The 24,999-nt window shown below is 43.1% G+C and overlaps 1 protein-coding gene across 24 annotated transcripts in view; it reads right to left on the minus strand.

Moving 5' to 3' along the window:
• The window catches only part of LOC135516325 (discs large homolog 1-like protein), a 200,974-nt gene that overhangs the window by 166,615 nt on the left and 9,360 nt on the right, over positions 1 to 24,999 (minus strand). For all 24 annotated transcript variants that reach the window (XM_064940526.1, XM_064940683.1, XM_064940667.1 and 21 more), the window contains exon 3: positions 18,770 to 18,933. In XM_064940526.1, the coding sequence (XP_064796598.1) occupies positions 18,770 to 18,933 (164 nt within the window). The remainder of the gene's footprint in view (positions 1 to 18,769; positions 18,934 to 24,999) is intronic.

Here is a 24,999-nt window from a genome sequence, read left to right on the forward strand (position 1 = left end):
CTTCACAGATGAAAGCAGGTTCACACTGAGCACGTGACAGACATGACGGTCTGGAGACGCCGTGGAGAACGTTCTGCTGCCTGCAACATCCTCCAGCATGACCGGTTTGGCGGTGGGTCAGTCATGATGTGGGGTGGCATTTCTTTGGGGGGGGCCGCACAGTCCTCCATGTGCTCGCCAGAGGTAGCCTGACTGCCATTAGGTACCGGGATGAGATCCTCAGACCCCTTGTGAGACCATATGCTGGTGCGGTTGGCCCTGGGTTCCTCCTAATGCAAGACAATGCTAGACCTCATGTGGCTGGAGTATGTCAGCAGTTCCTGCAAAAGGAAGGCATTGATGCTATGGACTTGCCCGCACATTCCCCAGACCTGAAACCAATTGAGCACATCTGGGACATCATGTCTCGCTCCATCCACCAACGCCACGTTGCACCAGAGACTGTCCAGGAGTTGGCGGATGCTTTAGTCCAGGTCTGGGAGGAGATCCCGCAGGAGACCATCCGCCACCTCATCAGGAGCATGCCAAGGCGTTGTAGGGAGGTCATACAGGCACGTGGAGGCACACACACTACTGAGCCTCATTTTGACTCGTTTTAAGGACATTGCAATATGAAAAACCAGTGGAGCGCGCTCACCACCTGTTGGATTTTTAAGTGTTACACCTGGCACTTGCCATATGGCATTTGCAATCAACTTTGAACGAAACGACGCCGAATTGAGTGGTATTGGACACCGTGTATATGGTTTGTCCAGTGCCAATGACTTCCCATTCATTTTTGTCCATTTCAGGGGTGTTCCCTTACATCAAAGTTGGATCAGCCTGTAGTGTGGTTTTCCACATTCACTTTGTGTGACTCCAAATTCAGACCTCCATGGGTTGATACATTTGATTTCCGTTGATCATTTGTGTGATTTTGTTGTCAGCACATTCAACTATGTAAAGAAAAAAGTATTTAATAAGAATATTTCATTCATTCAGATCTAGGGTGTGTTATTTTAGTGTTCCCTTTATTTTTTTGAGCAGTGTAGTTTAAAAAAAATGAAATTCTCAAGTGGCCCATTATATTAGGCTATTGGTATTATTGGGCTATATCAGCCAATATGGCAGAAATATTTTGAAAGAGGAGTGGACACTTCACTTGAGCTACATTTTGCATAACTTTTAGGAGCGGGACGATTTGCAAGCAGAGTAAAATACATGTGTTGTCAATGAAGATTACTAGTCAATGTTGGAGTCCAAACTATAGCCTATCATATTTGGCAAGTTAAAGACAACTGCCCATGCTTCTCCGCTCATATAGCCTACACCACAGTCTAATTAAGATCACACATAGGAGCACTTGATCTTGCACGCCCAGCAAAAACGTAGGCTACTGAACGTAAACCAGCAAGAATTAGGCTATTAGAGTTGGTGAATATTGTGACAGACGTGCTTTTAATACAATAGATAACGAATAGCCTACTAAACAAAATAACCTTTTCAAAATAATCTTGCATAACTTTGACAGCAGGACAATTTGCAGGCAGACACGTGTTATCAATATTTATTTCCAGTCAATGTCGGAGCCTAAACTCTACTATAGCCTTTCGTATTTAGGAAGTTAATTTCCATGGAAAGAAAACTGCTTATGCTTCCCCGCCCATGCGTATAGCCTACAGGCTATATAATTGGGCCCACAAAAGCGCATTTGATCCCACATGCCCAACATAAGAGAGGAGAGGTAGGCTACTGAAATTGAACCAGAATTGTCCTTTAGAGTATGTGAATACTGGTAGAGGTTATTTTAATATACAATCGATAACACATACAAAACAACCATTCTAAATAATATGCGGGACTAAAACACATTGTCATCCCAAAGTTGTCTTCTGACCCCTCCGCTCCGGGCCACGGCACAAAATAATGCTGACCGTGCCGCAATGCTCACTGTCAGGGCCCGCAGGTCCTGCGAGAATGCCGCTCTCTACTTCAGAGCACGTGTTAAGGCACACATTCCCACTGATCCTTCTGTCACCGAGTCACCCTGCTACCAAATTCCCCATGAATCCTCAATAAATCGGACCTCCTAAATCTCCAGTTCAGTGAACTGGCCAAGACAGGCAACTCCATCAACCTATCATGTAGTCTCAGGTGGAATGGTAACCTCAGCAAAGTCTGAGGCATACAAAACTAAATTTAAAAAATAAAATAAAAATGTAAAGACTGAACAGACTAAATACAGACACGCTCAGAGGTAAAAAGGTCACCATCACTTCAAAAGGCCACTCAGTCTGACAGCTGGCACCGTTACTTAGACTTATTTTTTAGGCAGTTAAGAGATGAAAAGAAACATTGCTGAACGAGATGCTCCTTTGTCACCACCCACCTGGCACCCCAAACATGAGTGATATGGTGCTGTTGGTACATGCTACTTTGCAGTGGCACAGCATGGGGGAGAAGCAGTCAAAGTGTTTCACGCTGGGAGACATATTTTCAACGGCGCTGAAGCAGTTGACCGAGGCGCGTTTCCTCCGAGAGCGGTGTCTGCTCCGGCCGCCCACTACTCCCTCTGCTGCCAGCACCACCACCCGCTCCTCCTCCAATGATGCTGCTGCCTGCTCTCACCATCCGCCCTCATTCCTTGCATCACTCCATCATTGCGGGGTGGGGTGGGGGGGGGAGAAGACACCCAGTGTTCTACCTTCATCCAGGGGGCCTGCCCCTCCAGATGCACCTCGTCCTCCACCCCCCCCCCCTTTCCTCTCTTCCTGCTGTCGATTGGCTGACTCCTCTTTTCTGCACCCTCGCTTATCCTCCTAGACAGTCAACACGCTCCGTTGCAGAGCCGACATTCACTGGAGTGCCACAGTGGAACCATGGTGTGCAAATATGAGAGAGAGGAGGAAGAGAATGCGAGTATGTGTGCGTGCTAAGCTGTCCTCTGTGGGGGTCTGATTGGATGCTGGGGAAAGGCGTGAGGTGGTCTAAGGTTGCTCGTTTTTTGAGTGGGAGGATTCAAGGGAGGTTGCCACCTTTAAGAGTACCTTCAGCTGAACCGCGTCTGTCCAAACTGCAGATGCAGGAGAGCGAGCGAGAGAGTCTTGCAGGGAAACTGTCGGTGGGGTGCAGATGGATGAGGGAAAGAGAGCGAGAGAGGGAAGGCAAGAGACAGTAAATCTGTCAGATGTAGGGGGCTGATGAAGAGAGCGAGAGTGCCACTGAGAATACTGCTGCGAGCAGTGTGGGAGGCGGAGAGAGGGGAGCGCTACACAGTAGCAGCGTGGGGTTTGTCACATGGCTCTGCTGAACGAGGGAAAGGACGTTCACCACATGGGACGGCAGTGTGGAGATGGGGTGGGAGACAATGGCGATAAGGAGCATTTGTGAAGAGAGAGCGGGAGAGTGAGACCGCAATATGTATCCTAATGTGACCATAAGAGACATGGGGCATGTTAGTGAGCTTTTTGCAGTGGGCAAATCCTAAATATCTGAGGTGCGATGAATGGGGGGAGAGAGAAGGTGTTGGCTTACAGCAGAGAGTCAGCGAAGGGAAGGGGCCGTATCCTGAGGGTAGTAGTGTAGGGAGATAGGGATATATGGGACAGGTTAGGGAGCATTTCTGAGAGGAGGGCAGTGTATCTCCTGTGGGAGAGGGTAGATATGGAGCGGGGTGGAGTGTTAGTAGAGAAAGGACAGTTTTTTAAGCGGATATGTGGAAAGATGAGTATGAGCTAATGGTGAAATCTCCACTGTGTGTTTACACCGTGGGAGAGATGGAGGGAGAGAGATGGGAGGGGGGGGTAGACTGAAGAAGAAATGCAAATTAAAATATGGGGGAGGAGAAAACACTGACTGATGGATAGCGAAGGCAGCTAATTGGTCAGCCCTGGCTGTGACCTTTTTGGATGTTCGCAGGCGATGTAGTTTCTCCTACCCAAAAGAACATGGATACCGCATTTGGGACAAAGGTAAGAATGAAGGCATATCCCTTCAATGGAAATGGTCAACCGTACCACAGAATTATTCACAATTGTAGCTCCAAATTGACTTACGAAATGTGTCAGGTTTCTTTTGTTCTTCCATCCAGAAGAAAAGGTCAAGTTTGACCACTGCTAATAGACTCATGCCATAGTAGTCAAGCCAATAAAGCGCTTGAGGTTCGGGGTTAGGAGACGACCATCAGGCAAAGTGCACTGGAGAATAAATTAATCTGAGGCTTTGCTTGACAAAACCTTTAAAATCAGCGACAGCGTTGCTGCTCTGCAAGTGGAGGGGTGAACAATAATGCAAACGGCACCTCGTCCCTTTTGGGTGATGGTAATGCGAATCTGCATGCGATGGCACTTAGAGCGAAAGCAGCTCAGGCCCTAAGGAAATCACCCCCTTTCGCTTTACAATGAGTTGCAAAAACATAAAATTAGCGTTGACTGACCAGAAATGCACACAACACCGCAACTATTTAAACTTTGAAATACAAAGGAGTATTTTGAATAGTTTTCCCCTCTCGATCATATTAGATACAATACAACTACTCTACTTTGAGTTTGTCTTGATATTTTTAGACAGTAAGCCAAATGCACTTCCTGAGTGGTTTGTTGAGGGACTTGATGTTATGATAATGATGGGTGGGGAAAGAAACTAGCTTCAGAGATTCATCCCCAATGAATCCTCTCAAGTCAGACAACATGTAAGGAGAATAAAATAGTCTGAGGTTTTTGTTTGTCATTTCTCATGCACACACCAATCCTCCCTCTCCTGCAATTTCATGCAGTCTGTCAGTCTCCTCAGTAAGTCACCTGAATGAGGGGTTACATCAACATCAGTCCATTAGGCTGGTGGTGGGACTGTGGGGATGGGATGGACCCAGCACTGCTCAGGGCCCACACACACGAAAATCCAGGCTAAACACACTCCCGGACAAACACACACACACCCTACCAGGCCTCCAGGAAGACATGCCCCAGCTGTTGTGGACACAGAACACACAACTCTGGCCTTCCTCTAGAGGAGGGGGGCAGCCATGGTTACGTTCCAAATGGTACCCTATTCCCGACAAAGCGCACTACTTTTGACCAAAGCTGCATGGAAGATGGTTAAGAGAAGAGCACTATATAGGGAATAAGGTATGTTTGGGATACAGATATGGTCCTTGAGGGTTCCCTCTGTCTCCTGGAGTTTGGCCAGTGACCCGAGCTAGGCCAATAAAGGCATTAAAGACTACTGAATCACTGTACTACTGAATCACTCCATGCCTCAATGTCTGTGTCAGGAAAAGTCAAACAGTATAATATGGAGTGCACGGGGTGCTTCAAAGTATCTGAAAATATGTGTCATATCTGAAAAAGCATATCGTCCATTGAATAACAGATCTCCCCCACAGCCAAAGACCAAGGCGATCATTTCCATCAAAACGGTTGCCGTTTTGGCTTTTAGTTTAACAAATAACTATGTTAATCTAAGAAGCATATTGCTGGGTGAATGAGAGACTAAAGGAGGTACTGAAATATGACATGATCATTTGGAAACCTTTATATTCTCATCTTCTTGATGGCCAGACTTGCAGAGCTTACAATGACAGCCTACAATCTGCAGGGAATATCAATAAGAATAATGCAACAGATCAGAATGTTCAGCTTAAAATGTTGGTAACTTATTTATTCACATTATTAAAAGCAGCAAAGCAGTAAGCTACGTGCAAATGTTCATTCCATAATACAATTAGTAGGAAACAGTTGTCAAAAGCTTCTCAAGCAGTCTGACAGATTTTTTTTGTTCAAAGGCTCTGTATGCTATACGTGTGTTATAATAGACACCTATAACAAATAGTGTCGCCTACACACTCAGCATTTTAATTCCAGAAAATTATGCAAAATAACCTATAGACCTATAAGCATGACCAGTCAACTGTATTTCCATCGACTGGTATTTTCAATTAATAGGCTAAAAAGTATTAGTACGCAATGGAATGCTTTCTCCCGGGAAATTCACATGAGAAAATGTTTTTGTTTGACTTTTACAAAAAATGTATAGGCCAAAAGCCATTATTATCGGCCAAACCCTGGTATGTATGTGTCTGGAAGTTGAACACAGCCTAATGGGGACTCCCAGGTCTCCCACAGGTTATTAAGGAGGCTGATGAGAATGTCAGGGTGTGGCATGTTAATCCTCTCTGTGTTCCTGACAGCATGGAGTGGTAGTCTGTTTCCCAAATGGCACCCTATACCATTTCAGCTGAGCCAGACATCTCCAGCCCCTACCAACATGTCCGAGCCAAGCGGTGCGAGACCAGCTCTGCCAGAACGAAACCAGCTCAACCCTGCGGTTTATTGGACGTTAGCAGACAACATTCAATCTAAGCTAAAAGAAAAATGAGTTCCACATTAGTCAACACTTGTCAAATATGTTTCTTTCCTGCTACTGAAGAATGCTCTTAGTTGAAACACACAGTGCAACATTCACCCGTGTTCAGCGTGGATTGTGCGCTTAGTTTAAGTATTTTGCAGGTGCATAAACCCACACAATACACTATATCCTCAGTCGCATCAACTGCTAGAAAACAAATGCAGAACACTTCACAACCCTTTTTATTTTATTATTTGTATTTGATTCACACTTCACGCCATTTTAATATTTTATTTCTTAATACCACAAACCCTGACATTCTTAACACCAAAGTTCAAGACATAATACTTCTATAAACATTGTGTCGTGGTGATATACACCACAACAAAAGTATGTGGACACCTGTTCATTGCGAAATCATTGGCATTAATATGGAGTTGGTCTTCCCTTTGCTGCTATAAAAGCCTCCACTCTTCTCGGAACGCTTTCCACTAGATGTTGGAACATTGCTGTGGGGCCTTGCTTCCATTCAGCCACAAGAGCATTAATGAGGTCGGGCGATTAGGCCTGGCTCGCAGTCAGCATTTCAATTCATCCCCAAATGTGTTTGACGGGGTTGGGGTTGAGGCCAGTGCTCTGTGCAGGCCAGTCAAGTTCTTCCACACCGATCGACAAAACATTTCTGTATGGACCTCGCTTTATGCACAGAGGCATTGTAATGCTAAAACAGAAAAAGGGCCTTACCCAAACTTTTGGCAGAAAGTTGGAAGCACAGAATTGTCTAGAATGTCATTGTATGATGTAGCGTTGGTTTCCCTTCACTGGAGTTAAGACCTAGCCGGACCCATGAAAAACTGCCCGACACCATTATTCCTTCGCCACCCAACTTTACAGTTGGCACTATGCATTCAGGCAGGTAGCGTTTCTTCTGGCATCCTCCAAACCAATATTAGTCCGTCGGACTTCGATGGTGAAGCATGATTCATCACTCCAGAGACCGCATTTCCACTGCTCCAGAGTCCAATGGCAGCAAGCTTTACACCACTCTCGGTGTAAAGCTGCTCGGCCACGGAAACCCATATCATGAAGTTCCCGACGAACCATTCTTGTGCTGACATTGCTTCCAGAGGTAGTTTGTCTACGGTGATTGCATGGCTGTACGCTCAATTTTACACACCTGTCGGCATCGGGTGTGGATGAAATAGCCAAATCCACTAATTTGAAGAGGTGTCCACATACTTTTATATAGTGTCGATACTCAATGTCCTTCAGGCTATAGGGAAATTCTACTTCCATAATTAAAACATGGCAAGGACACAGGAGAAATGATCATATGCTATTAAAAACACAACCTTCATCCACATTTGGTTAAAAATCAAAGACACAATCCTTAGTGACAATGATTTATATTGATGCGGTGTATGCTTTTCCCTCAGATTCATCGTACTATGATGGGCAGTTCTGATAATCGCCAAAGACAGACCAACCAGTTTCAAGCTAAGGGAAATGTGCCTTTGTGTGGGGATTTTAATGTTAGAACAGGTTCTGAATCTGAATGTGTAGACCCTGAGGGTAATATACATATGGACATCCCACCTTATACCAGTCTCATCTCTATAGTAATAGAAATAGCACTGACCAGGTCACTAGTGCATCGGTCGAGCCTGAGGCCTGTATTTTCTTAATGACAGGATTAGAGGAGATTCTTTGGGAAGATTCACCTACTGCTCAGCTCTTGGGACCAGTGTTGTTAACTATGCAATATCAGACTTGGACACCTCCTACATGAGTGCATTCACCATCAGACCACAGACACCCTAGTCTGACCACTGCCAGATTGTCTTTTTGAAAAGACCTCCACCCAAAGACCACAAAACATACAGATGGGCCCCTGAAAGGGCAACACACTTCAACACAGCATTGCCCGGAAAATACAACCTGTATCAATGATTTCCTTCAAGTACATTCAGCCCAAACCTCCCTGAAATTTGGCTTGGAATAAACCAAATGAGAACTATCAAAGCAGCCAAAATAGTAAATTGATGGAGAAAAAAAATAAGTTAATTGGAAAAAATGGTTTGATGCTGAATGTAATCTCATAAGGAAGAACGTTTGACCTTTGTCAAATAGAAAACATCTCCAACCACAGGACAGAGACGTTGGATAACCATATTGTGACACATTGACAGAATACAAACAAAACATAAGATGGAAGAAAATGAAGCATTCTGAGAACACTGACAACCATTGATAGAATCCACTTCTGGGAGAAATTAAATTGTCTAAAAGGAAAACAGAGGAATGACTTAACCATTGAAAATGGCAACATTTGGAAAGATAATTTTGAAAGTCTATGGAGTAATACCATCAGAAGACCTTACTTTAAACCAAAAAAAAATACAAAGAACTCCCTAAAACACACAATTAAAAACAACCATAACCCAATAGACTACAAAATGACGCATGGTGAACTTTCAAAAAGAATACAAAGCCTTAAACATGTATAAATGGGATTAGAAATGACACAGAAAATTACATTAATGGAAGCTACAATCTGCTATATTTAAGCTGATCTACCCCCTAAAAAATGTAAATAATATTTACCCTGGAAAGGCATGTGGCCCTGAAAGCATCAGGTATTAAATGTTTAAACACAGTACTCCTGAGCTGCAGGAGGCCTCACTAAAACTATTCAACAAGTTCTTGGAATGGCAGCTTCCCTGATATTTGGAAGCAGGGTCTCTTAACCCCCATAGTGTATTTTTCCACATTTTGTGCCTTATTCTAAAACTGATTAAATACATGTTCTTCCTCATTAATCTATACACTACTAGATAATGATAAAGTGAGAGTTAAAAAAATTGCTCAAGTTGGGCGCACCAGTGCTAGCAATAACTTATTAACCCTGGTTGGCGACCTCAGATGGCCCCGGGAAACACCAAGGTGAATGTGTCCAAATGCAGCCTTCACCCGAAAATCATGGCTACGTCCTACAGGTCATAACCTTTTGAGCTAATTCCCCTTTCCCTCGTTTCACTTCTGAAGAGCATCAGAGGTTACATGCCCGGTATGAGCTTTACGCACATACAGTGCATTCGGAAAGTATTCAGATACCTTCCCTTTTTTCCTTATTTTGTTACATTAGACTTATTCTAAAATTGATTTAATTTATTCTAAATGAAACAATGACTGTCGCAAACATATTAAAAATAAAACAGAAATACCTTATTTACATAACTATTCAGACGCTTTGCTATGTGACTAGAAATTTAGCTCAGGTGCATCCCATTTCCATTAACCTTGAGATGGAGGCAACTGTGGTACAATCAATTTATTGGACATGATTTGGAATAGCACACCTGCCCATATAAGATCCCACAGTTGACAGTGCATGTCAGAGCAAAAACTAAGCCATGAGGTCAAAGGAAATGTCAGTAGAGCTCCGAGACAGGATTGTGTCGAGGCACAGATCTGGGGTAGGGGACAAAAAAAACATTCTGCAGCATTGAAGATCCCCAAGAACACCGTGACCTCTATTCTTTAATAGAAGAAATAGAAGAACCCACTAAGATTATTCCTAGAGCTGGCCGCTTTGCCAAACTGAGCAAATGGGGGAGAAGGGCCTTGTTCAGGGAGGTGACCAAGAACCTGATGGTGACTGACAGAGCACCAGAGTTCCTCTGTGGAGATGGAAGAACCTTCAAAAAGGACAACCAACTCTGCAGAACTCCACCAACCAGGCATTTATGGTAGAGTGGACTGAGAAGCCACTTTTCAGTAAAAGGCACATGACAGCCCGCTTAAGGCACCTAAAAGACTCAGACCATGAGAAACAAGATTCTCTGGTCTGGTGAAACCAAGATTGAACTCCTTGGCCTGAATGCCAAGCATTACGTATGGAGGATAACTGGCACCATCTCGACAGTGGTGGTGGCAGCATCATGCTGTGGGGTGTTTTCCAGCGGCAGGGACTGGGAGAGAGTCAGGTTCGAGGGAAAGATGAATGGAGCAAAACTGCTGCAAAGCGCTCAGGACCTCAGACTGGTGCACAGGATCACCTTCCAACAAGACAACCCGAAGCACACATCTCAGACAACGCAGGAGTGGCTTCGGGACAAGTCTCTGAAAGTCCTTGAGTGGCCCAGCCCGGACTTGTACCCAATCGAACATCGCTGGAGAGACCTGAAAATAGCCGTGTAGCAACACTCCCCATCCAACCTAACAGAGCTTGAGAGGATCTGCAGAGAAGGGGAGAAACTCCCCTCACACAGGTGTGTCAAACTTGTAGCGTTATAACCAACAAGACGAGGCTGTAACCACTGCCAAAGGTGCTTCATCAAAGTACTGAGTAAAGTGTCTGAATACTTATGTAAATTAGATTTTTTTTAAATAATTGTAATGCATTTGCTAAAATTTAAAAAAAACAACTGTCATTATGGGTATTGGGTTAACCCAGCACTGTATGCACCCACTCCACCAGGGGTCTGGCAGCGTATCGGGTGTTGTTTAAAGGGTTGACTAGGATATATTTGTGATACGGCGTGTTGGGCTTCACCACACACTTGGAAGTTTTTCGATTGGATCTCACCGCTCACAGTGTATTTATAGCTGCGACCGTAGAAAGTCACTAGGCATCACACCGTGAGCGCAATACCCAGACTTAAGTCAGTGGTCCATGGGCCGTTTCATTTAGTATCTATTGGTGTCAGCTTGGGGCAGTATTCGATTTCCTCATAGTATGTTGTACTGAAGTTTACTGACTGAAAGGGAACGTAACGTTATGATGAACTACTGTTCCCTGGAGGAGGGAAACCAAGTACAACGCCTGTTTGGCCCTGCACCACCCGTTCCTGGGCACGGTGAAGAGCATTTTTCAATTGAAAGAATGAATCCGAGCCTCACACTTATCACCTCTGGAAGGCATGGCTTCCAGCGAGTTGCAGATTTCATTGGCCTTGTTCGGCATGATTTTCAACTGAAGGTCACGAGAGTGCAACTCCCATAGTATTCTGTACCTCGTTTCCCTCCAGGTAACAGCAGTTAGTCATAACATTACGTTCTGACAGAAGTGGTAATCCTTACAGAAGACATCTTGGGTAAATTAACAGCTTGGTCTCAAAACAATGTGAGCCGATCCTCCCTAAAAAAATTAAGACTGCCTTGGAGAGACCTGCTCCTGCAAATTAGAGGTGTCAGAATCAATTTGTGGCGGTAAATGTGCCTGCTAATTTGTTATTTCCTTTCAATGTGTCCAATGAAGACCTAAACAACCAGGGAAGGGGATCAATCAATCACCTTAACTTATCAATCAGGTACAGGTAAGGTGTGAGAACCCAATGTCTGCTGCAAAGAATGTCTGTTTGGAGCAATATAACAGTAGAGGGCAGCGTTACAGTACAAAAAAAATAAGACTGCAGTGCATACAGTGGTGTAAAGTACTTAAGTAAAAAAATATATTTTTGTACTTTACTACTTATATTTGACAACTTACTTCACTACATTCCTAAGGAAAATTGTACTTTTACTCTATACATTTTCCTTGACACCCAAAAGTACTCATTACATTTTGAGTTCTTAGCGGGATAGAAAATGGTCCAATTTGTACACTTGTCAAGAGAACATCCCTGGGCTCCCAATTGGTGCAGCAGTCTAAGGCACAGCATCTCAGTGCTACAGGCGTCACTACACACCCTGGTTTGATTCCAGGCTGTATCACAACTGACCGTGATTGGAAGTCCCATAGGGTGGTGCACAATTGGCCCAGCGTCGTCCGGTTTAGGGTTTGGCTGTCATTGTAAATAAGAATGTTCTTAACTGAATTGCCTAGTTAAACACAATTGAAAAATGCCTACTGCCTCTGATCTGGCAGATACACACAAATGTTTTGTTTTTAAATTATGTTGTTGAGTGTGACCATGGCTATACGTGGTCACACAGGAGAATTTAATTATTTTACTTTTATTACTCAAGGACATTTCCACAACTACATTTACTTTTGATACTTAAGTAAATTAAAATCCAAATACTTTTAGACTTTTACTCAAGTAGTATTTTACTGGGTGGCTTTCACTTTAACTTGTCAATTTCTATGAAGGTATCTTTACTTTTACTCAAGTATGAGAAATTAGTACGTTTTCCACCAGTGAGTGCATACCAGTACAAAGTCGGTAATACAGGACAGCTGAAATCAATTGAGGAATTTATTAAAACTGATGGACTAAAACTACTCTATATACAGCTCAAAGGCCTGATGCCCATAATAACCTTGACTAAATAAAAAGCTTGTTTATTTTCAGAATGAGCGAAAGAGTGCTTACAAAATGTCAGTTGCAAAAGTATCAATGTGTTCCTGGGCGTGTTTCACAACGCTATACATTCCAAACAAACCTCTAGATTCCAGTTTACAACAGCCATGTGATATCCACGTTCATCATCACTTAAATATGTGGCCAGTTACACAGAAAAAATAATGAGTGAAACATCAAATCCTCCATACTCAATGGCTACAGTTCATATCTCACGCAGTGCTATTCCCTCATAGCATCAGCCCAGCCTCAGATGGCATGACTGGCCCCTGGGGGGGAAGCTTTCTGCACCAGGTGGGGGGGGGGGGGGGGGGCAAGATCATAGCTCCCTGCCCTTAACTGACTTGTGATCAGCACTCATCCACCTTTCCCAATAGGTGCAACATATGAGAAAACTGACCATGGAACAGTTCGAACACTGTTTAGCAGCACAGTGGAACTAACCACGATTGGAGTATGTCAAGCGAAGCAGGGTGACTGGAAGCAGCTGTTGTTCTGTGATAAGGAATAGGCCGTTTGTTGTGACAGAGTATTGACTCTGTATGGTCTCCAACACAAATGGCAATGTCGGCTTGAGGGTGTGTGCCAGTAGGGTTCAGATGCCGGCTCATTGACCACCAATAACTGGCTCGCCTCACTGCTCCGACGAGTGTCGGAGCCGGTGTTGTACGATTTGCTTCAAGTTCACAGCTTACAAACTATTACAGACTACAAAAGGAAGCACAGCCACGAGCTGCCCAGTGAAACGAGCCAGACAAGCTAAATTACTTCTATGCTCGCTTTGAGGCAAGTAACACTGAAGCATGCATGAGAGCATCAGCCGTTCCGGACGACTGTGTGATCACACTCTTCGTAGCCGACGTGAGTAAGACCTTTAAACAGTTCAACATTCACAAGGCCAGACGGATTAGCAGGACGTGTACTCCAAGATTGCGCTGACCAACTGGCAAGTGTCTTCACTGACATTTTCAACCTTTCCCTGGTTAAGATCGTACAGTGGATTATTCTCCTACTTGGATTATTTTTGCCGGTTCCTGAAACAGCACGTGAACTTCTGAGAAAGTTGGCGGTGCCACGCATCCGCTATAGAAGAAACTATTTCGCAATGTAATAACTCGCGTTCGGGAGAATGGATCAAAGGGGACATACCTGCAGAGATTGTGAGAAAACAACCTGGGTGAAGGACTACTAAAAAGGAAGAGGAAAGGGGGCAGGAAAGGCAGTGTGCGGCAGAGGTTGAAAAGGAACAAAGTTCACACTTCCAAATATCCTGCTCTCCAATCGCATAAAGGATAAATTGAATTAACTGCGGGAAAACTGACAGTATCTATATGAATACAGGGAGGCCTGTGTGATGGCCATTTCTGATGGCCATTTCTCGGAGACGGTGCTCGACTCAAGTCACCCCTGACGGATTCACAATCACGCGTATGGACAGAGACAGTGAAGCTACTGGTAAGGAGCACCGAGATGGAGTCGGTGTTCTGAAAAATGATAGTGTTACCCCATGATTGTCAGGAAAAGATAATCCACTCCTGATATAGAGCTACTGTAAGTGTCTTTGCACCCCTTCTACCTCCACCGAGAACACCCCCAGATAATTCCGACAGTTATTTATATCCATCCAAGGGCAAATCGTCAAGGCAGCTGACCATTTTTAACCTCACTCAAGGGCTTGATGCAATTTCCCCTGATGCGCCCAAATTCATCATGGGGGATTTCAATGGCTGCACTCTCAAGCACACTGAGTACTTAGACAAGTCACTTACTGGGTGTAACAAGGAAAAATAAGATCATTGACTTATGTTACAGCTCGGTCACCAAAGCAAATTCATCCTTGGCCAGACCTCCACTTGGTGGATCAGACCATAACTGTTTTTCTACAACCAACTTAGACAGTTACATAAAAGGGAGATGGTGGAAAAACAAACACAGGGAGGTGACCTCTTGAGATGGGAGAACCTTCTAGAACAACAATCATCTCTGCAGCACTCTACCAAAACCAGGCCTTTATGGTAGAGTGGCCAGACGGAAGCCACTCCTCAGTAAAAGGCACATGACAGCCAGTTTGGAGTTTGCCAAAATGCACCTAAAAGTCTCTCAGACCATGAAAAACAAGATTCTCTGGTCTGATGAAACAAAGATGGAACTCTTTGGCCTGAAGGTCAAGAATCGCATCTAAAGGAATCCTGGCACCATCCCTACAGTGAAGTGTGGTGGTGGCAGAATCATGCTGTAGGGATGTTTTTCTGCGGCAGGGACTGGGAGGCGAGTCAGTGTCAAGGGAAAAATGAACAGAGCAAAGTAGAGAGATCGTTGATGAAAACCTGCTCCAGAGCGGCCAGGACCTCCGACTGGAGCGAACTCTCACCTTCCAAAAGCACACAGCCAAGACAACGCAAGAGTGGCTTTGGGACAAGTCTCTGAATGTCCTTGAGTTGCCCAGCCAGAGCCCAGACTTGACCCCAAACAAACATCTCTGGAGAGACTTGAAAATAGCTGTGTAGCAACGCTCCCCATCCAACCTAACAGAGCTTGAGAGGACCTGCAGAGAAGACTGGGAGAAATTCACCAAACACAGGTGTGTCAATCTTGTAGCATCATACACAAGACTCGAGGCTGTAATCTCTGCCGAAGGTGCTTCAACAAATTACTGAGTAAAGGGTCTGAGTACTTATGTAAATGTAATATTTCAGTTTTGTAATTTTAATAAATTAGCAAAAATTCATAACCTGTTTTAGCTTTGTCATTATGGGGTTGTTGTGTGTAGATTGATGAGGGAAAAACTATTTAATACATTTCACAATAAGGCTGTAACCTAACAAATGTGGAAAAAGTCAAGGGTTCTGAATACTTTCCAAAGGCAGTCTCTCTCATGAGAGTTCCTCTTTCAAACAACCCCCTTTACCAGCTAATAACTAGCTAACGTTAGCCAAAGCAAGCTAGGTAGCTACTGATCGTGCAACCAAAAGTATGGGTTATGATGATCAGGCCTCCTGTACATCTTACTGTAGAAATGATTGTTGAAAACAAGCCAAAGCTGGAATTGTTGCTGTTATAACACATGTAATAATGTTTAAGCAAATAAATAAAATACCCATATAAATAGCTTTTCATGTTTGTTTTTCCCCATTAAAAATATTAACATCTGTCTAATTTGGAACAGTTGCTGTTAAAATCAATTTTCATTCTGAACTGGAATTAACTTGATTGAAGCAAGATGCTTTTTGAGGCAAACACAGTTCTAGGTTTTTCATCTACAGCATGAAACGCACACAGTTCAAATGAGAGGTGTGTGATTGTTTGAAGTTGTCAACAAGGGCTCAATTTGACAGTGCAACCCTTGAGGTCATGCTCAGCACAGCATTGAGTCTGTATTTATTTTTGAATTACGCCAGAGCTGAGAACTCTGACTTGCATACCGTAATTGCTGGACTATTAAGCGCACCTGAATATAAACCACACCCACTGAATTATTTAAAAAAATGTATTTTGTACATAAATTACGGTAGGTATGAGGTGCGAAACTGGATCAGAACATCTACTGCTTTCTCAGCCAGGCAGGAGACTGCTTCCTGCTGTAGATGAGCAACCCTTGGCAATGGCCAAGCTTCAAAATGGTACAACATACACTGCAGTTGGGGGAAAGACGGGAAAGTTAAGCTTATTTTAAACGTGACAAACTTGTTATTCCACCTTGTAGACAAGTACCTGAAAATCCCCTTAACACTTTAACACTTGCGAGAGTACTCTTTTGAGAATGCCCATTTAGCATTGTTCACACCCTCTTAAGCCTTAGCCCTACCCATTTCTTATATTATTCATGTGAGGCCATTTTTGAAACAATGCTTAAAGTGTAGTAAACAAATGGTGAAGTAGTAGCCTACATTAAAGAAAATCTCCAGGTAAAAATACACTTTAGCTAGTCTTTGGCGTATATTTTTGGTATTTTATTTACTTAACCTTTAATTAGGCAAGTCAATTAAGAATAAATTCTTATTTACAATGACAGCCCACACCGTCCAAACCCTAAGAACGTTGGCCCAATTGTGCGCGGCCCTATGGGACGGCAGGTTGTGATACAGCCTGGAATCTAACCAGGGTCTGTAGTGATGCCTATAGCACTGAGATGCAGTGCCTCAGAATACGCCCGGGGCTCCCGAGTGGCGCAGTGGTCTAACACATAACAGCTCAATCTTCTTATCAATTTCCTATTAACAGTCAGTCATTTGTGTCAGTGCAGTACATGTTGAGGGCCCTTCTCTATAAGCACGCTGAAAGTCTTGATTTGTTTACAAAGAAATAGCATTGTATTTGGTCATTGTTTTTTCTAACAGTTTGGTAAGAGCTGGCAGCAAGCTGATAGGTATGTTGTTAGAAACAGTAAAGGCCCCTTTACCACTCATGGGTAGCGGAATGACTCTGGCTTCTCAAGCCTGAGGACAAAAGACTTTCCTCTAAATATATGACAGATTGGAATGGCTCTAGAGTCAGCTAGCATCCTCAGCAGCCTTCCATGTAAATTGTCAATGCCAGGAGGTTTATCGTTATTGATAGATTTAAAAAAAAAAAAATCCACCTCTCCCATACTAATGCATTTCTTACATTATGATTTTCTATGCTTGAGTAAAATGGCTCAGTTTGTTGGCATGTCCTGCCTCAGTTCGCCCACTTTGCCAATGAAGTAATCATAAATAGTTGCCAACGTCGAATGGTTGTGATGAATAAGCATCGGATTCAATGAAAGAGGGAATTGAATGTTTTTCTGCCCATAATTTTATTTAAAGTACTCCAACATTTTCCATCATTCTTTATATCATTGATCTTGGCTTCATAATAGTTCTTATTTTTGAGTTTAGTCAATTTCTCAATTTGCAGTCTGTAAGCCAGTCATGTGCAGCCAGCCTTATTAGCCACTCCTTTTGACCCATCTCTTTCAACCATATAGTTTTTCTAACAGTCCGTTTCTTAACAGTTCTAACTGTCCGTTTCTTAAAATATCAAAACAACTCTGAAACAATGACATTAATTTGGGGACAGGTCGAAAAGCATTAAACATGCATGGGAATTTAGCTAGTTAGCTTGCATTTGCTAGCTAATTTGTCCTATTTCGCTAGCTTGCTGTTGCTAGCTAATTTGTCCTGGGATATAAATATTGAGTTGTTATTTTACCTGAAATGCACAAGGTATTCTACTCCAACAATTAATCCACACATAAAACGGCCAACTTTTTCCATCTTAGAAATGATATGGTGATTGGCATCTACACTTTTACCACGACAACCGGCAAAACATTGTGTTTCAATCACCCACGTGGGTATAACCAATGAGGAGATGGCACGTGGGTACCTGCTTCTATAAACAAATTAGGAGATGGGAGAGGCAAGACATTCAGCGTGATCTGCATCAGAAATAGAAAGGAGTTCTATTTTAGCCCTTGGCATCGCTGACACGCGTGAGCTGTGTGTGGGTGCAATAATTCAATAACATGATTTCTAAATGTATTTTGCATTGCTCGCGCACGCGACGTGTCCGGTCTGGTCAGCATGTAAGAGTCACAGCAAAATATTTTCTATGATCTCATACAGCTTTTGGAACTTTGACTTTCACCACAAAGAGAATGATACGGATATCCTTAATTACGCATTTCTGTGTAGAGATTAAGGACCCTTCTGGTTACCGTAATTCCAGAACCGGATGTAAACACACTTCACCGAATGTAGTTCAATAACCAAAAAATAATAATAAATCTAACTTAAGGTGTCATGTTCTGCAGACATTATGAAACTTAATTCGGATCATATATTTAAGAGTTTTAGGAACACATGGTCGCAAAAAAAAACCTTTACTGTAATTGTTTCATCTGCACAGCTCTTCCATTAAAATATCCCATTGTGAAATAAATGGTTTTTGTTTGGTATGCATTTTAAAGTAAATAAATCTGAGTTAAAGCGTAATTCCAAAGATGAAGGGCAACTCCTCTATTTCACATGTGAAGCACCTCCCTGACATGAGATGGGGGGGGGCAAGGGCCCTTTACAAAATACAAACAAAAACAATTCCACATTTCTTATCCCCAAGTGACCCATGATGCTACATACTCTATATACCATCGCTGACCATGAATCGTCCCCTCTTACCTCTATGCTGGTGCTAAGGCTTGGCAGAGTGTCTGAGGTCACAGTTGTGCTTTGGAGGCTAGAGAAATCCCACAGGTTGACCGGCAGCATGGGCGCCGACGTCTTCGGGGACTCCACACATTTCTGATTATCCAATAAGGTAACTTCGTAAAATTCCTGGATATCTGCAGCAAGACAGGAGAGACAGTTTAGTTACATTTATTTAGTTTGCTTATTTGGATAGAAAAAATAGCATTCAAAACAAAGTTGTTTTTAAAACATATTAGAAGAAAAGGACAAATGTGTTTATGCTGGCATTCATTACTCCCTGTTAGTCTGTGTTGTACTATTACTTTCCTCTGGTGTTATTCTGCATCAACCTTTTGGCTCATTACAACTGACAACAGTTGTTGACAGGGGTGATAAGGATTACGAGGTGAAAGGGGTAAAACTGAGTCAGACTAGAGGGGGAGTGGGGGAATTAAATTGTACAGTGGGTAACGGAAAAAAATTGGTTACGTCATCGTTTGCCGCCCTGCGAGTAAGTGAGACAAACGGAAACTGGGTGCCATGTTCAAGCAGTGGGGGAACATACAAAGATCACCTTGCCCAAAACTATGTGATTTTTAGTACCTATGTGTCTGTGTAATGTCCAACCGCTTGCTAGTTCCAAACAAGAAGTGAATGTCTGGAAAGTGGTACTAACAGCTAAAACTGCTTAAAACTTTTATAGCTGCAGGGGCAGTATTGAGTAGCTTGGATGGAAGGTGCCCAGAGTAAACTGCCTGCTCCTCAGTCACAGTTGCTAATATATGCATGTTATTAGTAGTATTGGATAGAAAACACTGAAGTTTCTAAAACTGTTTGAATGATGTCTATAAGTATAACAGAACTCATATGGCAGGCAAAAACCTGAGAAGAAATCCAAACAGGAAGTGGTAAATCTGAAGTTGGTCGATTTTCAACACAGCCCCAATTGAATACACAGTGGGATATTGGTTGTTGCACTTCCTAAGGCTTCCACTAGATGTCAACCGTCCTTAGAAACTTGTTTGAGGATTCTACTGTGAAGTGGGACCGAATGAGTCAGAGGTCTGCCAGCAGTGACTTTGGATTGGTTTACCAAATGTGCTGACAAAAGTAGCTCTTTGGAAAAAAATGGATATTATCAAACAAATCAAACATTTAATGTGGAACTGGGATTCCTGGGAGTGCATTCTGATGAAGATCAAAGTAAGTGAATATTTATGATACTATTTATGACTAATGTTGACTACCCAATATGGAGGATATCTTTCTGGCTGCTTTGTCTGAAAGCTCTACTCTGCTCCACTCAGATTATTGCATGGTAAAGCTTTTTTGAAATCTGACAGCGGTTACATTAAGGAGAAGTGTATTTTTATCATAGGTACACTTCAACTGTGAGAGACGGAATCTAAAGCAAATATCCAGAATCACATTGTATGATTTTAAAGTAATTAATTTGCATGACATAAGTATTTGATACATCAGAAAAGCAGATCTTAATATTTGGTACAGAAACCTTAGTTTGCAATTACAGAGATTACACATTTCCTGTAGTTCTTGACCAGGTTTGCACACATTGCAGCAGGGATTTTGGCCCACTCCTCCATACAGATCTTCTCCAGATCCTTCAGGTTTCGGGGCTGTCGCTGGGCAATACGGACTTTCAGCTCCCTCCAAAGATGTTCTATTGGGTTCAGGTCTGGAGATTGGCTAGGCCACTCCAGGACCTTGAGATGCTTCTTACGGAGCCACTCCTTAGTTGCCCTGTCTTTGTCATGCTGGAAGACCCAACCACGACCCATCTTCAATGCTCTTACTGAGGGAAGGAGGTTGTTGGCCAAGATTTTGCGATACATGGCCCCATCCATCCTCCCTCAATACGGTGCAGTCGTCCTGTCCCCTTTGCAGAAAAGCAACCCCAAAGATTGATGTTTCCACCTCCATGCTTCCCGGGTTGAGATGGTGTTCTTGGGGTTATACTCATCCTTCTTCCTCCAAACACAGCGAGTGGAGTTTAGACCAAAAAGCTAAATTTGTGTCTCATCAGACCACATTCCTCCTCTGGATCATCCAGATGGTCATTGGCAAACTTCAGACGAGCCTGGACATGCGCTGGCTTGAACAGGTGGACCTTGCGTGCGCTGCAGGATTTTAATCCATGACGGCGTAGTGTTACACTACTAATGGTTCTTTGAGACTGGTCCCAGCTCTCTTCAGGTCATTGACCAGGTCCTGCCGTGTAGTTCTGGGCTAATAATTGTGCCAACAGTTGTTGCCTTCTCACCAAGCTGCTTGCCTATTGTCCTGTAGGCCATCCCAGCCTTGGGCAGGTCTACAATTATATCCCTGATGTCCTTACACAGCTCTCTGGTCCTGGCCATTGTGGAGAGGTTGCAGTCTTTTTGAGTGTGTGGACAGGTGTATTTTATACAGGTCATGAGTGGAGAACAGGAGGGTTTCTTAAAGAAAAGAAAACTGACAGGTCTGTGAAAGCCGGAATTGTTACTGGTTGGTCGGTGATCAAATACTTATGTCATGCAATAAAATGCTAGGAAAACCTGCAAAATCGGCAGTGTATCAAATACTTGTTCTCCCCACTGTATATTTCTATGTCTAACAATTGTATTTTCATCAACATTTATGAGTATTTCTGTAAAATTATGTGGCTCTGCAATATCACCGGATGTTTTTGGAACTAGTGAACATAACGCACCAATGTATACGGAGAAGTTTATATAAATATGCACTTTACCGAACAAAACATACATGTATCATGTAACATGAAGTCCTATGAGTGTCATCTGATGAAGATCAAAGGTTTGTGATTAATTTTCTCTATTTGTGCTTTTTGTGACTCCTCTCTGACTGGAAAAATGGCTGTGTTTTTCTGTGGCTTGGCTCTGACCTAACAATCGTTTGTGGAGCTTTCGCTGTAAAGCTTATTTGAAATGTGGTGGGATTAACAATAAGATTACCTTTAAAATAGTATAAAATACATGTTTGAGGAATTTTAATTATGAGATTTGTTTGAATTTGGCGCTCTGCACTTTCACTGGCTGTTGTCATATCAACCCCGTTAACGGGATTGCAGCCCTAAGAATTACGTAAAATATTCACCTATGGTACAGTAGGTCTAAATTACAGGCTACTTTGTAATCAAGCTTGACGAGAAAGATTAAGCTACTTCACCTACATGAGTTGATCAAACGAATGCACTAAAAACACTTTTTTTGCTGTCAAACAAGGCCCCTTCATCCACCAGTCACTGCACTACAGCTATCAAGCCAGTGAAAACAAATGCTCATGTGCTGGTCTCGTGCGGCTGGTTTCCCAGGTTCCGGTCTTGTTTTCTGTTCAACCCTCTGGGGACAAGACTATGGTTAAAGACTGACCTTAAACAAAGTACTGTATTGATAGCCAATAAAAATGGGACCATTGTGGAAGATAGTTGTTTCACAATACAAGCCTGTTAGATTTTATCTTAGGCAGGAGCTTTTAATAAACACGCAGTTACTGCCATTCATATCAAAAGAGGTAAGAATAGCCTAATCATATCTACTTTTGAAGGCTGTACGCCACAGAAAGTTACATTTTCCGATAAAACATTTAAAGACTACACCCATTAGGACTCTTGATGTTATGAAGTTGAGCACTTAAGAGTCCTAGGAGACAGATTACAGCCTATTAAAGTCACTCGTTGTGCAAGTGGTTTTCAGCTCAACTAACCTAGTTACACTGTACATTATCATGCATAACTTCATGATGAATGCAAACAGTAAGGCCTTCATAAATGGTTGTGGGACATGACTCACAGCGGACCATATGCAGAACAATCTCAACTGCCAAACCAAATTCCAAATTGTACTGATTGTTAAATGCTTATTTTTAAATGCTTATTACCGTCACACATTATGGAGGTTGTATGTCTAAATCAGTGGATGTTAACTCGGCTACAAGCCAAACCTAAAGGGAGACCTTCAGTTCAAATTAATGGAAAACACTGGGCTCCGAGGCTGCAGTCTTATTTGACCATTTCTCTGCTTTTGTCTATTCTTGACCCTCTTTCTCCTCTCTGCAATCCACTCTTTCTGTTCTTGGTCTACCCTCTCATCCAGTGAAAGTGCGGTAAATCAGCAGCAGGGGGATTAGGATTTGTGGTAATCACCATGTCAACAGACGGATTACATTTTGTCTGGCCCTCTGCATACATATCTTGGATGGGGGGGGGGGGGGGGGGGTGGATTGCAAACTGTGGTACCAATCTATTTTTCATAAGCAACATTCAGAAATGGTGGAGAGTCAGTGTGCATGCATGCGTATGAGGGAAGCTAATGCTGAAAAGAAAAGGAATAGGTGTGTGTGCACACAATGCATTTGGAGTATTCTTCCACTTTGTTACAATACAGCCTTATTCTAAAATGGATTCAATTGTTGTTTTTACGCAATCTACACACAAAAGCACATAATGACCAAGCAAAAAGTTGACATTAAAAATTAAATAAAAATACATCACATTTACATAAGTACTCAAACCCTTTACTCAGTACATTGTTGAATCACCTTTTGGCAGTAAAACCTCAAGTCTTTGCATTTACATTTAAGTCATTTGGCAGACGCTCTTATTCAGAGCGACTTACAAATTGGTGAATTCACCTTATGACATCCAGTGGAACAGCCACTTTACAATAGTGCATCTAAATCATTTAAGGGGGGGGGAGGTGAGAAGGATTACTTTATCCTATCCTAGGTATTCCTTAAAGAGGTGGGGTTTCAGGTGTCTCCGGAAGGTGGTGATTGACTCCGCTGTCCTGGCGTCGTGAGGGAGTTTGTTCCACCATTGGGGGGCCAGAGCAGCGAACAGTTTTGACTGGGCTGAGCGGGAACTGTACTTCCTCAGTGGTAGGGAGGCGAGCAGGCCAGAGGTGCTTTGCTATTATGCTATAAGCGTGGCACACATTTTGGATACTTTCTCCCATTCTTCTCTGCAGATCCTCTCAAGCTCTGTCAGTTGGATGGGGAGCGTCACTGCACAGCTATTTTCAGGTCTCTCCAGAGATGTTCAATCGCGTTCAAGTCCGGGCTATGGCCTGGCCACTCATGGATATTTAGAGAATTGCACCAAAGCCACTCCTGCCATGTCTTGGCTGTGTGCTTAGGGTCAATGTCCTGTTGGAAGATGAACCTTCGCCCCAGTCGGAGGTCCTGAGCACTCTGGGACAGGTTTTTGTCAAGGATCTCCGTACTTTTCTGTTTATATTTCCCACAATCCTGACTAGTCTCACTGCCACTGAAAAACATCCACACATGATGCTGCCACCACACTTCACCGTAGGGATGGTGAAAGGTTTCCTCCAGGCGTGATGCTTGGCCTTCAGGCCAAAGAGTTCAATCTCGGTTTCATTAAACCAGAGAATCTCGTTTCTCATGGTCTTTCAGCAAACTCCGAGCGGGCTGTCATGTGCCTTTTACATCTGGCCACTGATTGGAGTGCTGTACAGATGGTTATCCTTCAGGAAGGTTCTCCCATCTCCACAGAGGTACTCGAACTCTGTCAGAGTGACCATCGGGTTCTTGGTCACCTCCTTGACCAAGGCCCTTCTCCCCAGATGGCCCAGTTTTGCCCAGCAGCCAGCTCTAGGAAGAGACTTGGTGGTTCCAAACTTCTTCCATTTAAGAATTATGGAGGTCACTGTTCTTGGGGACCTTCAATTCAGAAGACATTTTTGGTACCCTTCCCCCATCTGTGCTTCAACACAATCCTGTCCTGAGCTCTACAGACAATTCCTTTGACCTCAAGACTTGGTTTTTACTCTGACATGCACGGTCAACTGTGGGACCTTATATAGACAGGTGTGCGCCTTTACAAATCATGTCCAATCAATTGAATTTACCACAAGTGGACTCCAATGAAGTTGTAGAAACCTCAAGGATGACAAATGGAAACGATGCACCCAAGCTCAATTTCAAAGGGTCTGAATATTTATGTAAATAAGGTATGTTTTTTATTTTTAATAATACATTTGCTGAAAGTGCATGCAAGTCAGGTAGGACATGCTAAAACACATACATGGACCTGTTTGGCATGCTCGGTCTGCTCTCTTGCCAAAACCATCAGAGGCATTAAGATGACATGTAGATAGTGGTCATTAACATGCCTATACCTGAAGGGTGCCATGGGGGGGGGGAATACGTCATCTTTGGACAGCCATTTTCTATTGTATCCA

This window comes from Oncorhynchus masou, chromosome 3 (genome assembly GCF_036934945.1).
Source record: "Oncorhynchus masou masou isolate Uvic2021 chromosome 3, UVic_Omas_1.1, whole genome shotgun sequence".
In the NCBI taxonomy this organism is placed as follows: Eukaryota; Metazoa; Chordata; class Actinopteri; order Salmoniformes; family Salmonidae; genus Oncorhynchus; species Oncorhynchus masou.